Source organism: Symphalangus syndactylus, chromosome 3 (assembly GCF_028878055.3).
Source record: "Symphalangus syndactylus isolate Jambi chromosome 3, NHGRI_mSymSyn1-v2.1_pri, whole genome shotgun sequence".
Taxonomy (NCBI): domain Eukaryota; kingdom Metazoa; phylum Chordata; class Mammalia; order Primates; family Hylobatidae; genus Symphalangus; species Symphalangus syndactylus.
Genome location: NC_072425.2, coordinates 142396001 through 142410889, shown reverse-complemented (window position 1 = coordinate 142410889; position 14889 = coordinate 142396001). Strand labels below are relative to the sequence as shown.

The 14889-nt window shown below is 41.0% G+C and overlaps 1 protein-coding gene across 3 annotated transcripts in view; it reads left to right on the top strand.

The window, feature by feature from the left end:
* Positions 1–14889, top strand: part of FEZ1 (fasciculation and elongation protein zeta 1) — a 50380-nt gene that overhangs the window by 9566 nt on the left and 25925 nt on the right. For all 3 annotated transcript variants that reach the window (XM_055273630.2, XM_063635621.1, XM_055273629.2), the window contains exon 3: positions 4793–4892. In XM_055273630.2, coding sequence (XP_055129605.1) covers positions 4793–4892 — 100 coding nt within the window. The remainder of the gene's footprint in view (positions 1–4792; positions 4893–14889) is intronic.

The window sequence follows — 14889 nt, the reverse complement described above, 5'->3', positions numbered from 1 at the left end:
TTTTTTGGTTTTGAATTCAAGAAATATCCCAGAATCTCTTCTTTGTGTATATGTGACCACCCTCTTCCTTTGCCATAAGAGATTGGGCCTGGGGGTCAGAGCCTCTTAGGGGCCACTACAAAATGGAAATGGATGGCCCTCAGCTTACCTCCTATGTCATTGGGGATCCCTATCAGCCCTCTTACGAGTACCCTGAAGACAGAGGGGCTAACCATGCAATGGCTGTTTCTTCAGATAGAATTGTTACAGGTGATGTTAAAAATAAAGTGCACACAATAAACTGCCTGTCATCAGATATACTACATGTTGAAGACAAGTAAATACCAAATAATCAGCTAGGGAAAACTACACATAATTGTGATTTTTAGAAAATTTAATTCTCTTTTTAGAGGTTATAGAAAGCAGATATAGTATTGATTCTATTTAAACATTTGAGGACATCTAGAAATTTGAGCAAACGCATTAATGTGCTGCTAATAATTTCTACTTTCTTTCTTTCTTTTTTTTTTTTTTTGAGACAGAGTCTCACTCTGTCGCCCAGGCTGGAGTGCAGTGGCGTGATCTCGGCTCGCTGCAACCTCCGCTTCCTGGTTTCAAGCAATTCTCCTGCCTCAGCCTCCCGAGTAGCTGGGATTACAGGCGAACGCCGCCACGCTGGACTAATTTTTTTTTGTATTTTAGTAGACATGGGGTTTCGCCATGTTGTCCAAGCTGGTCTCGAACTCCTGAGCTCAGGCAATCTGCCTGCCTCACCCTCCCAAAGTGCTAGGATTATAGGCGTGAGCCACCACGCCTGGCCACTAATTTCTACTTTCTAAACATAAAGTGCAAAAGTGTACTCAAATTAATACACATTTGGGTGTGGATATCGGCATGACTGCACACCGGAAAAACACTAGACAAGGGAAGTAGCCAGGCTTGAGGGAAATGTCAGCAAATTAGAATTCTAATAAGCCCTTTAAGCCGCCTGCCATATTGTCAGAAATAGGTATATAAGGGTTTGCATGTGCGTCAGGACTGAGAGAGCCCTGATGGCTATGTTGCCAGTTCCAGGCCCTGGAGCTCTTTGTACATGTGTCCTGGCACCCCCCAGTCTCCACCCTCCTCCACTGGGTTTGCTCTTACTCTGCCAGCAGGCCTTTCCCAAAGCCCCTGCTCTCTGTGGCGAAAGATACTTAAGTCAATTCTACAGGCACCTAAGCCCAAGCTATAAAATATGCATCTGAAAAAGCCTTTTCTGTTATACAGGGATGGAGAGAGCAAATTGAATCTCAGGTGTCATGGCAGCATAATGATAGGAACTGACGCAACCTGTTTAATCTTAGTTCTCTGATGAATGATAGAGGAGATAGCTTTCAAAGTCTTCTTTCCCCAAGGTAAGAGTAAATAGCAGGATGCTTCTCAGGGAAGTAAAACTTTACAGTCCACCTCCGAATACTCACAAAAGGGGCGATGCACACTCCCAAGAACCCTGCTTATGATGGGATATATGATGGGATAGACAGCACTTCCCTTTCTCTTCCTCACAGAAAGCTGTTTCCCCCCGCCCTGGCTGCATCGGCTCCTCTGTTGCTGAGGCTGCCAGCGTCTGCCTGTGCCTTCCTTGTGCCCTTCCCTGGGCTGGAGATCTACATAGAAAGTGGCCATGCACCCCTGCTATCTTTGTCATTCCTCCTTCTGTAGATCCATGAAAACACAATGTTCGGGATCATGGTACTCATGGGTTTCTCACACAAAGCAAGTTTCTTTTTTTTTTTCTTTTCTTTTTTTCTTTTTCAAGATGGAGTTTCACTCTTGTTGCCCAGGGTGGAGTGCAATGGCGCCATCTCGGCTCACTGCAACCTCTGCCTCCCGGGTTCAAGCGATTCTCCTGCCTCAGCCTCCCAAGTAGCTGAGATTACAGGTGTGTGCCACCACGCCCAGCTAATTTTCATGCAGAGCCAGTTTCTAAACTGCTCTCCTAGGTTATAATTAGGAACTTGGTATATTATTCTGATGCCCATGCCGATGCCAATTACATAATTCATAAAGACTTGGAATTGTTAAGTGGTTAGGAATATGGGCTCTGTAGTTGTGCTGCCTGAGTTCAAATCCCACTTTTACCATTACTGGCAGTGTGAGCTGAGACAAGTGAATTAACTTCACTATGTCTCAATTTTTTTCTCCTTAGCATCTGCCTTGTACAATTGTTGTGAAGAATGAATGAATTAATCCATGCTTAGAATCCGGTTTAGAGTACTACCTGGCTCATAGTAAGTGCTCAGCAAGTGTTGAATGCCATTGTTATTGTTAAATGGGCACTGGGTAAGTATGGAAAGGGTATGCAACTGATTATAAAGAGATGAAAGCTGCTTTATCTTAAAGCTTGTTTATAAACTTCAAAGGATAAAAAGTATGTCAGCAAGGAAAAAGGAAACCTGGACAAAATATGAAAGAGAATGAGGATGGCTTGAAATCCTGAGAAGATATAAGTTTAGGGAATTGTTGCTAAAAATGTAGAATCAGAAGATAAAATTCAAAGCTTATCAGCAAAGGCTCAGAGGAGAAAAGCAGGCACTCTAAATGATCCCGAGAGAGCCCCTGCTTATCACTTTAAGGATGTAAATAGTCTCAAGGTTATTGGAAAGTGTGTAGTTCGTTAAAGTTCTCAGCTTCCCTCTAGCCTGGGAGAGATACAAAAGGCTCCTGCCTATTTTGGGCTTTGCTGAATTTCATTTCTGCAGGCACTTCCTGCAGGGATGAATCTGAAGGTCAGTGCCTGTATGCATGTTCATTCTTGCAGCACAGAATGTAATGCAGTGATGTAAAGAGTAGTCCTACAGTGACCTTTCCAGCGGGTGTGGTGCCTTGGAGTTTTGTCTTGGAGAAAGCAAATCCTATTTGCTTCTTGGCTCTAGAATGCTAATGGCACTTGGATTTAGAATTAGCCTGGATTAATGCAGCTCTAATAGTGCCTGATGGAGATTAGGATATCACCCATGGTTTAAGAAGTCTGCTCTGAAATCCTGCTGAGTAGATGGCTAATGAGTACTTGATGAGTTCTCTTCAAAGTGTTTTCTTGTAACGGTAGGAAAATAATGAATAAGCAGATGCCTCAAGCACTGCCATTAAATGGTGTTTTCTTGGGTTCCTTTTATTTGTTCCATCACCAATTATATGCATTGTGCACTAAGAAAGTCTTTTTGCTTTTACACCCATATATCACGTCGCATTCCTGATATAAACAAAATCAGGAATGTGATGTGATATATGGGCATTTTGTTTAGTTAATAGTGCCCTCATTACTTTCTGATTTCAGGTGTCTGTGCGCTGGTGTATATATACATACTTGCTTATTTTTGAAATCTTGCTCTCACAGGTATCATTTGTGTTTGACATGCAGAGGCACCCGAAGGAGAGTGTAGCATAGAGCCCTAATTTATCATTATCTGATATTTCAGTGGTTTTATTTTTTTTTTTTTGAGACAGTGTCTTGCTCTGTCACCCAGGCTGTAGAGCAGTGACATAATCATGGCTCACTGAAGCCTCGACTTCCTAAGGTTCTTCCCACGGATCAGGCTATCCTCCCACTTCAAGCCTCTCAAGTAGCTGGGACTACAGGCCCATGCCACCATGCCCGGTTAATTTTTGTATTTTTTGTAGAGACAGGGTTTCACCATGTCGGCCAGTCTCGTCTCGAACTCCTGGAGTCAAGCAATCTGCCCATCTTTGCCTTCCAAAGTGCTGGGATTTCAGGTGTGAGCCATCGTGCCCGGCCTCATTAATATTAATTCAGGCGCCATTGGCTTCCATGGCGGTCATTGTCTTAAGGGCTTTGTTTACTGATTTACGTTAATCTCTTGGTGTTGAATAATTTATGTATCTTCCTGACGTGTGTTTGTGACTTTGAAATTTTCCTCAACCTCCCTCCTCTTTTTTTGTAAGAAATCTTTCTGAAATAAGTTAAGGAATAAGAATTGTAGAAATCCTTTCTTATAATGTACATATCAGAACTTTAAAAAGAAATGTAATAAATGTAGCTCCATCTTTCCCCACTAAAAACAAATTGTGTAGACAGAGGTGTATTTGTTGGTTTCTTTTATATACAGTATTTACCTTAGAGTGTCCGTGATGTTGGAATGATATAATGCAGGATTTAGATTCTACATTGCTAGAGGGCAGGATCTTGCAACCCGTGGGTTCGATAGAACATTTTGGATAGTAAGTAAGCACTCACTATATTGGCATTATTCCCTTACCTACATTAGATGTCAAGGAGGGAATTCCTGATCATTTAGATTGTAGGCCTCTGAAACTGAAACGGTTATAAACTAGATAATGATTCTGATCTTAATGAGATTTGGCCAGAAAAACTGCCCAAATTTCTCTGTCTCTGTGTTCCTCTCTCTCTCTCTCCCTTTCTCTGTCTCTCTCTCTCTGCCCATAGGAAAAGAAACATGGGCATCTCTTAGATTCAGAAACATGAGCTATTTGGATGAGGGGCAGATTTATTTTCAGAGCCAGAGGCGGTTTGATTATAGACGCTGCCATTTGTATCTCAATGGTAGGAAATTCCTCTTCCCTCAAGCAAACACCTTTCACACTGAAGCCCCTGGCCAGGCTCCATGCACTTTCTCCCCTGGATGTGCCTCTGATTCAGTTTTTAAGCTGCTTTGCCCCTGCATGCTGGAAGGCAGATGATCTCAGCCTGGCACACACAGAAGCCTCTCTCCTTTCCCGGCCCAGCTCTTCCTTCCTCCAGGCGGGGCCAGGCCACAGATGTGTGTTAATGAGAGCTTCTCTTTGTTTACAGGGTTTGGGATGCTCTGACAGACAATTACATCCCTTCACTCTCAGAAGACTGGAGGGATCCAAACATCGAGGCTCTGAATGGCAACTGCTCTGACACTGAGGTACCTCTCCGGGGCCCCTGGTTTAGCAGGGCTTGAGAAGATGTGGAATCCAGTTAGAAAAAACATTCAGTAACTCAATAGTCTTCCTCAAAATTGTTGATGGAGGCTCATGCCTGTAATCTCAGCTTTGGGAGACCGTGGTGGGTGATTGCTTGAGTTCAGTAATGTAAGACCAGCCTGGGCCACGTGGTGAAACCCCCGTCTCTACCAAAAATACAAAAAATTAGCCAGGCATGGTGGCGCATGCTTGTGGTCCCAGCTACTCAGGAGACTGAGGTGGGAGGATTGCTTGAGCCTAGGAGGCGGAGGTTGTAGTGAGACAAGATCATGCCACTGCCCTCCAACCTGAATGACAGAGTGAGACCCCATCTCAATTAAAAAAAAAGTATTGTTGGGAAGGAGGAGTTGTGGAGGAGGGTGAAAAATAAGGAAGACATCCAATATATCCGAAATGATAGGAATGGTCATCTATAGAAAAGCAGAAACACAGATCACTTCTATTAGGTTGGTGCAAAAGTAATTGTGGTTTTTGCCATTACTTTCCTTTTTTTTTGTTCTTTTTTTTTTTTTGAGATGGAGTCTTGCTCTGTTGCCCAGGCTGGAGTGCAGTGGTGCGATCTCGGTTCACTGCAACCTTTGCCTCCTGGGTTCAAGGAAGTCTCCTGCCTCAGCATCCCAAGTAGCTGGGACTACAGGTGCATGCCACTATGCCTGGCTAATTTTTTGTATTTTTAGTAGAGATGCGGTTTCACCGTGTTAGCCAGGTTGGTCTTGATCTCCTGACCTCGTGATCTGCCGGCCTTGGCCTTCCAAAGTGCTGGGATTACAGGCGTGAGCCACCACGCCCGGCCTGCCATTACTGTCAATATTTCTAACCTGTGTACTACAACATGAAAAATAAAGTGGCCTGAAATAAGAGGAGGAAACTGTCATGGGCTTCTCTTGGGTTCAAACAATGATGGTTTAAAAAAATTAGGTTTTCCCATCTTAAATGGACAGTTCAGGCCCACAAAAACAGTGCTGAGAACAAGTGCTGACGGATCTTGCACTTGACAATGGCCAGAGGTGGGGCCCAGATATTAGCAATGTGGCCACACAATGGGGAAGAAGTCTCTCTTTTTTTTTCAGACAGGGTCTCACTCTGTCGCCTAGGCTGGAGTGCAGTGGCGCAATCTCGGCTCACTATAGCCTTGACCTCCTTCAAAGGATAAAAAGTATGTCAGCAAGGAAAAAGGAAACCTAGACAAAATATGAAAGAGAATGAGGATGGCTTGAAATCCTGAGAAGATATAAGTTTAGGGAATTGTTGCTAAAAATGTAGAATCAGAAGATAAAATTCAAAGCTTATCAGCAAAGGCTCAGAGGAGAAAAGCGGGCACTCTAAATGATCCCAAGAATCAAGTGATTCTCCAGTCTTACCCACCACCCCCTCCCTGAGTAGCTGGGACTACAGGCGTACGCCACCATGCCCAGCTAATTTTTGTATTTTTTGTAGAGATGGGATTTTGCCATGTAACCAAGGCTGGTTTCAAACTCCTGAGCTCAAGCAATCCACCCAACTCGGACTCTCAAAGTGTTGGGATTACAGGCGTGAGCCACCATGCTGGCCTAGAATTGTTTATGAAACTCAACCAAGCGGACGTTTATGTGTCTGGACCAGAGTCACACTCCATGAGTTACTGACTCCAAGGAAGAAAGTAGCCTAGGGGCTTCTGAAAAATAAAGGTGATATTTATTTTGAGTTGATTTGCAAAGGCCATAAAGGGGGTGACCTTTCAGAAGATCCAAATTGCCCCTCCTATCTGAATCTACATATGGAATGGTTTCTTAGTCAGTTTGGGCTGCTATAACAGGATACGTTAGACTAAGTAATTTATAAACAACAGAAGTTGATTTTCACAGCTCTGGTGGCAGGGAAGTCCAAGATCGAGGCACTGGCAGATTCAGTATCTGGTGAGGACCTGCTTTCTGGTTCACAGACGGCACCTTCTCATTGTGTCCCCACATGGTAGAAGGATCTAAAGTGCTCCCTTGGGCCTCTTTTAGAAAGATACTTGTGGGCATCCCACCTCCATGATATCGTCACCTCCACAAGGTCTCACTGTCTAATACCATCACTTTGGGCAATAGGATTTTAGCATATAAATTTGGGGGGCGGGACATAAACATTCAGAGCACAGCAAAAGATAAAATCATTTAATGGCTCTATGTTAAAAGCCAATTTCTGCCTCACTTGGTTTTCTAGTTTCAGCTGTGAAGGAAAATTTGACAATTTATCGTCAGGAAGGGCTGTCACAGCCCTGCAGGCTCAGCAAGTGATAGAGTTGGATGGGTCTAATCTTTCTAAGTGTTTCAGAATTGAGTCCAAGTAAAAGAGCAAGAAACAGATTCCCCTTACTCGGCAATATATTTGTAGATTATTGCTCAAAATAGCACAGCAAAGAGATCAGCAGTTGACTGATTTGTTGAAAATGTAGCCATATATATCCTCCTCCATTTTTCTAGTAATTAGCAATCTAAGGTACTCAAAACCTCAAGGCTTCATTGACGGGAGCAAGTGAGATGATGACTTTGAGACTAAGATTTCCTGCAAGCCTCCTCAGCACAGACATAGGAGGCCGTGTCTCAGGTCCTGTTTTGAACTCTCGGCTGTGCATTTTCTCTTGTAATGCTTACAGGTATGGTGCTTAGTACTTACCCAAACCGCAAAGGAGATGGAGGCAATAATGGAATAAATCTAGTTACTGAAATTAAATCAGGTCCATCATGGTACAAAAGGCAGATTTTGCTTTGTTATCTCTTTTGACACCTTTCCAACTAATTTTGTGGATTAAGCCAAAGGATATATAAGATAGCCTGCCCTTCAAAAGGGCTTTAATTTATCCTCATTTCCAGATTTCCCTCAAGAGGGTTAATAGTTCAGGGCAAACTGAATGACCCTGAGAAGGATGATCTTCAGCTCTGTTCCTTGTAGTATTTCTTCTGTCTAACCCGTGGGAAATGGACAGGGTAGCAAAAGTAGATGGATTAAGGCTGTTTTATTTCATCCTCTTTTATTATCTGGATTAATTACAGTAGGAGCTCCATTAACTGCCCTAAATTTAAACGATTTACCAGATTAACCAGTGCTCTGTATTCCTTCTGTAAAACATACGACCAAAAGTGCTTGGCATGCTGAATGTGCACAGCTGTGAGGCTTCTCTCTAGTGAGCCCTCATACCTCCAATTAAGTGGTCCATTTAAAAAATTTTTTTTTAATTTTTTTGAGACGGTGTCTCTCTCTGTTGCCCAGGCTGGAGTGCAATGGCGCGATCTTGGCTCACTGCAAACTCTGCCTCCCAGGTTCAAGCAATTCTCCTGCCTCAGTTTCCTGAGTAGCTGGGATTACAGGCACCCGCCATCATGCTCAGCTAATTTTTGTATTTTTATAGAGATGGGGTTTCACTATGTTGCCCAGGCTGGTCTTGAACTCCCAACCTCAGGTGATCCACCCGCCTTGGCCTCCCAAAGTTCTGGGATTATAGGTGTGAGCTGCCACACCTGGCCAAGTGGTCCATTTTTAAGAATCAGTTGTTCCCAAACCTGTTTGTGCTGTCCTTGTGACTGCACTAAGAAATTTAATTAAATTTTGTACCAACTATTGAATTGTGACTGCAAAGAGTGTCATTTTTCGTTAAAATCAAAGTAACACATCTACATAGTTTAAAAAGTTAATTAACGCTTTGAAAGTAATGCACTGTAAGTACAAAACAACACCCAAAACAGTAGACCCCTGCCTTCTTGTCTTTCCCTACTCCATAGAGGCAACTGCTTACATTTCTTTCAGCTGACTTTTTTTTTTGCATATAGCTCCAGTTTTATAGTGGGGCCATGTGGGGCCACATGGGGAAGCTCCAGTGTCCCCTGGAGGCAGAAGGAGCCAGGCGAGAGCCAGGCCAGTGCCTCAGGAATGGCAAGATGAGGTAAACAGTTTAGGACTGGCTAGTTTGAGTAATTTCTGCAAGCTGTAAACACTAGGGATGGTCCTTAGTGGCTAGTGCCCTACCCTGGGATGACTAAGGAAGAGGACTCTGCCTCCTGGGATGTAGAGGTCAGGTAGAGGGGGCACGGCTCGGCTTTGGTTAGTTTGCATATAGAAGGCTTGCTGAGCCCTTTGCTACCTCTAAGAATTGGCTAATTTTTTTTTTTTTTTTTTTTTTTTTGTGACGGAGTCACACTCTGTCACCCAGGCTGGAGTGCAGTGGCAAGATCTCGGCTCACTGCAACATCCACCTCCCAGGTTCAAGTAATTCTCCTGCCCCACCCTCCCAAGTAGCTGGGATTACAGGAATGCGCCATGACACCCAGCTAATTTTTTTTTTTTTTTGTATTTTTGGTAGAAATAGGGTTTTGCATGTTGGCCAGGCTAGTCTTGAACTCCTGATCTCAAGTGAGCCGCCTGCCTTGGCCTCCCAAAGGGCTGGGATTACAGGTATGAGGCACTGCACCCAGCCAGAATTGGCTAATCTTGAAGGTACAGTCTATCCCCACCAGAAAGATCTTTAAAATGTTAAAAATCATAATTTTCAGAAAATTAAAAACTATAAATAACACAATGCTTAAAGAAATCAGATACTGTATTGTGTCAATTCCATGTTTTTTTCTTGAAAACATCCCAGTTAGTACCTTTCATCTTTCTGCTACGAACTGGTCTGGTCATTTGCTAGATCAGCTGCACAACTGCTGTCCAGAGAACGTCCTTCCCTTCATGCTGGGGATTCTTTTGTCTTCCTCTCCTGTCATCTGGTTACCATATTTTAAAAATCTTTCTAGATACAGTTCCTTGTTTTGGTGAAAAAAGCAACAACAAACCAAACTATTCAGCATATTTTTGAGAAAGGGGTACAGAGGAAATGGTTTTTAGGATATATAAGAATATTATTATTTAGCATTCTGAGGGCTTTGTTCTCTTCTAGCATTAGGTCGTGTTGAGAAACCCTAAATCTTTTCTGATTCCCAGTCCTTCTTTTTTGGCTGACTCTGTTCTCCATCTTTAGATTCCTGCTCCTTTATTATATGACTTTTTTGGTTCTCTCTGGAAGCTTTTAGGATGTTCTTTTCCTTTCTCATTTGAAATTTTACAACAATGTGCTTTAGAATGAAGTTTTTTTTTTTTCCTTCATTATGTTATCCTCAGTGAATCCTTTCAACCTAGAAGCTCATGACTTTAAATTGTGACGTTTTCTTATTATTTTTTCTGAAGATTTGTTATTTCTGTTTACTGCCTCTGTGGAGATGATTATATAGCTTTTCTCCTTTATGATGTTAATGTGGCGAATTTCATAAATTAATTTTCAAATGTCGACTCAACCATGCATTCTTGAGATATACACAACTTCATCATGATGTATTATCATTTTATTTTATTTTGTTTTTACCCCCAGATCTTTATTGAAAGGTAATGGCATATAATGAACTGCACGTATTAAAGTGAGCAATTTGGTAAATTTTGACATCTGCATGTGTCTGTAAAACCATCACCACAATCGAAATATTCAACATATTCATCATCCCCCTCTCACTGCCCAGTCTCTGGGCGACCACTTATCTGCTTTCTGTCATTGTAGATTAATTTTCATTTTCTAGAATTTTGCATGAATGGAATATGCAATATGTACATTTTCTTTTGTCTGGCTTATTAAACTCAGTGTAATTAGATATTCATCCATGTTTTTAAGTATAGCAACAGTTCATTTCTTTTTATTGTTGAGTAGTATTCTGTTGTATGGATATATCACCAGTGGCTTATTCATTCGCTTATAGATGAACAGTTTTTTTTTTCTACTTTTTGCATATCTCAAATGAAGCTGCTGTGAACATTCTTCTGTAGGTCTTTGTGTGAACATATGCTTCCATTTCTCTTGGATAAAAACCTATGTGTGGAATGGCTGAGTCATATGGTAGGTGTATGTTCAACTTTTTTTTTTTTAGCTTTTATTTTAAGTTCAGGGGTACATGTGCAGGTTTGTTACATATGTAAATTTGTGTCATGGGGGTTTGTTGTACAGATTATTTCATCACCCAGGTGTTAAACCTAGTATCCATTCGTTATTTTTCCTGATCCTCTCCCTCCTCCCACCCTTCATCCTCCAGTAGGGCCCAGTGTGTATTGTTCCCTTCTGTGTGTCCATTTGTTCTCATCATTTAACTCCCATGTCTAAATTTTTAAGGAACTACCAAACTGTTTCCCAGTTTGAGAGCTGTAATTGTCCCATATTCTCACTAACACTTGTTATGGACAATCTTTAAAATGTAGACATCTTCATGGGTAGTAACAAAATTGATACCTTATTTCAGTTCTAATTTGCTTTTCTCTAGTGACATAGAATATTGAGCATCTTTTCAAGTGGTTATTTACAGTGTGTGTGTGTGTGTGTGTGTGTGTGTGTGTGTATTTTTGAGACAGGGTCTTGCTGTGTTACCCAGTCTGGAGGGCAGTGGCTCAATCTCAGCTCACAGCAACCTGCACCTCCCAGGCTCAAGCAATCTTCCCACCTCAGCTCCCCAAGTAGCTGGGACCACAGGTGCACACCTCCACACCCAGATAATTTTTGTATTTTTAGTAAAGATGAGATTTCACCATGTTGCCTAGGATGGTCTTGAATTCCTGAGCTCAAGTGATCCACCTGCCTCGGCCTCCCAAAGTGCTGGGATTACAGGCGTGACTGTGCCCGGCCTGTATGTTTTCTTTGGTGAAATGCCTCTTCAAATCTTTTGTGCATTTTCTTAGTACATTGTTTGTGTTCTTGGTATTGAGTTGTAAGAGTTTCTTTTTTTCTTTGAGTCAGAGTCTTGCTCTGTCACCCAGGCTGGAGTGCAGTGGTGCAATCTCAGCTCACTGCAACCTCTGCCTCCCAGGTTCAAGCGATTCTCCTGCCTTAGCCTTCTGAGTAGCTGGGATTACAGATGCACACCACCATGGCTGGCTAATTTTTGTATTTTTAGTAGAGACGGGGTTTCACCATGTTGGTCAGGCTAGTCTCGAACTCCTGACCTTGTGATCCGCCTGCCTCGGCCTCCCAAAGTGCTGGGATTACAGGCATGAGCCACCATGCTTGGCCACAAAAGTTTCTTATAAATTCTAGATAAAAGTTATTTGTTGAATATATGTTTTACAGATATTTTCTCCTAGTCCATAGGTTGCCTTTTAATTTTCTTAACATTATCTTTTGAAGAGCAAATGTTTTTTAAATGTGATGAAGGCGGCTGTGGTGGCTCACGCCTGTAATCCCAGCATTTTGGGAGACTGAGGTGGGCAGATCGCTTGAGGCCAGGAGTTAAAGACCAGACTGGGCAACATAGTGAGATCCCCTCTCAAAAACAAAAATTAGGCCGGGCGTGGTAGCTCATGCCTGTAATCCCAGCACTTTGGGAGGCCGAGGCGGGTGGATCACGAGGTCAGGAGATTGAGACCATGCTGGCTAACATGGTGAAACCCTGTCTCTACAAAAATACACACACACACACAAAAAAATTAGCCTGGCATGGTGGCACATGCCTGTAATCCCAGCTACTAAGGAGGCTGAAGCAAGAGAATTGCTTGAACCCGGGAGGCGGAAGTTGCAGTGGGCTGAGATCGCACCATTGCACTCCAGTCTGGGCAACAGAGTGAGACTCCATCTCAAAAAAAAAAAAAAAAAGGAAAATTAAATGTGATGAAGTCCAATGTATTGATATTTTCCTTTGTATACTTTGTGTTTATGTTGTATTTAAGAAATCTTTGTTAAACCCAAGGTCACTAAGATTTTTTTCTTAAGTTTTCTTCTAGAAGTTTTATAATTTTAGCTCTTGTATTTAGGTCTATGATCCATCTCAAATTAGTTTCTTTCTTTCTTTCTTTCTTTTTGAAATGGAGTCTTGCTCTGTTGCCCAGGCTGGAGTGCAGTGACTCAATATTGGCTCACTGAAGCCTCCACCTCCCAGGTTCAAGTGATTCTTCTGTCTCTGCCTCCTCAATAGCTGGGATTACAGGTGCCCACAACCATGCCCAGCTAATTTTTGTATTTTTAGTAGAGATGGGGTTCTACTATTTTGGCCAGACTGGTCTTGAACTCCTGACCTCAAGTGATCCACCCGTCTTGGCCTCCCAAAGTGCTGGGATTACAGGTACGAGCCACTGTGCCCAGCCTTCAAATTAGTTTTGTACATAGTGTGAGGTCAGGGTCAGGTCTCATTTTTTTAAATTTTTGATATAAAGTCTTGCTGTTTCCCAGGTTGGTCTTGAGCTCCTTGGCTCAAGCCATCCTCCTGCTTCAGCCTCCCAAATTGCTGGGACTACCGAGGCACTCCACAGTGCTGGGCTTCAAGGTTTATTTTTCTGCATATGGCTATTCAATTATTCCAGTACCATTCATTGAAAATCTTATCCCTTCCCCATTAAATTGTTTTGGCATCTTTGTTGAAAATCAATTGATCACGTATGTGTGGATCTACTTCCAAATTCTTTATTCTGTTTCAATGATATATATATACATGTGTCTTTTTTTATCATCCCTAATTTATTTTAAAATGTGTCTATCTTTATGCCAATCCCACACTGTATTGATCACTGTAGCTTTATGGTAAGTCTTGAAATAAAGTAGTATAAGTTCTCCAACTGTGTCCTTTTTTTTCTTTCCAAATTTGTTTTAGTTATTTTAGGTTCTTTACATTTCCATATAAATCTTGGAATTAGTGGATGAATTTTTGCAAAAAATCTTGCTGGAAATTTGACTTTGATTGTGTAGAATCTACAGACCAATTTATATATGTAGATCAATTTATCATGTTAATGTGATGAATTACATTAATTGATTTTCAAATATTAAACCAGCATTTTATTTTAAAATAAACTCCACTTAGTTACGATATGTTATCTTTTTTATATAATGTGGGATTTGATTTGCCAATATTTTATTAAATATTTTTGCATCATGTTCTTTTTCTGAAATTTTATTTTGTTCGAATGTCATAAAATAAGTTGGAAATTATCCTCTCTATCTCTACTTTGTGAAAGAATTTGTATTACATTGGTATTATTTCTTCCTTGAATGTCTGATAGACTATACTAGTGAAAGCATCTGGACCTAGGGTTTTCTCTGTGGAAGATTTTCGGTTACAAGTTCAATTTTACTGAGTCAGGTTTGATAAGTTACATTTCTCAAGGAATTTATCTATTTAATCATTGAATGCATTGACCATGCATTTGTTTATAATTTTGTTTTGTTATTGAAAATGTCTGTAAGATTTGTAGTGATGTTCCCTTTTTTATTCCTGACATTGTTAATTTGTGTTCTCTCTCCCTCCACCCCTCTCTCACTCTCTCTTGTCAGCTGGTCTGTGGGATTATCACCTTTATTAATCTTTTCAGAGAACCACTTTTTATTTCTTTGATTTCCTTTATTGTTTGTTAACTTTTTAGTTTATTGATTCCCTCTCTTAGCTTTATTATTTCCTTCCTTCTACTTAGTAGGGGTTTAATTTGCCCTCATTTTTTTAGCTTCTTAAGGCAGGAAATTTGATTATATTTTAAACTTAAAAAAAAACTTAAAGCTATAAAATTCCTTTTAAGCACTGTTTTAGCTGAATTCTAATATTTTGATTGGGTATGTTTTCATCATTCAATTAAAAACATAGTTTCTAATTTTTTCTTGCAATTTCTTCTTTAACCCATAGGTTATTCGGAAGTTTGCCGCTTAATTTCAAAGTGATTGGGAGATTTTATAGCTATCTTGTTAAAAATTGATTTCTAATTTAATTTTGTCAGAGAACATACTTTGTATGACTTAAATCTTTTAAAATACGTTAAGACTGATTTAGGGTCCAGCATATGGTACATCTTAGTGAATGTAATATGTGTCATTGGAAATGATGCGCATTCTGCAATTGTTGGTTGCAATGTGCTATAAATGTCAACTAGGTTAACTAGGTTGATAGTATTGTTGAATTCCTCTGTGTTCCAAATGATATTTTTTGTCTG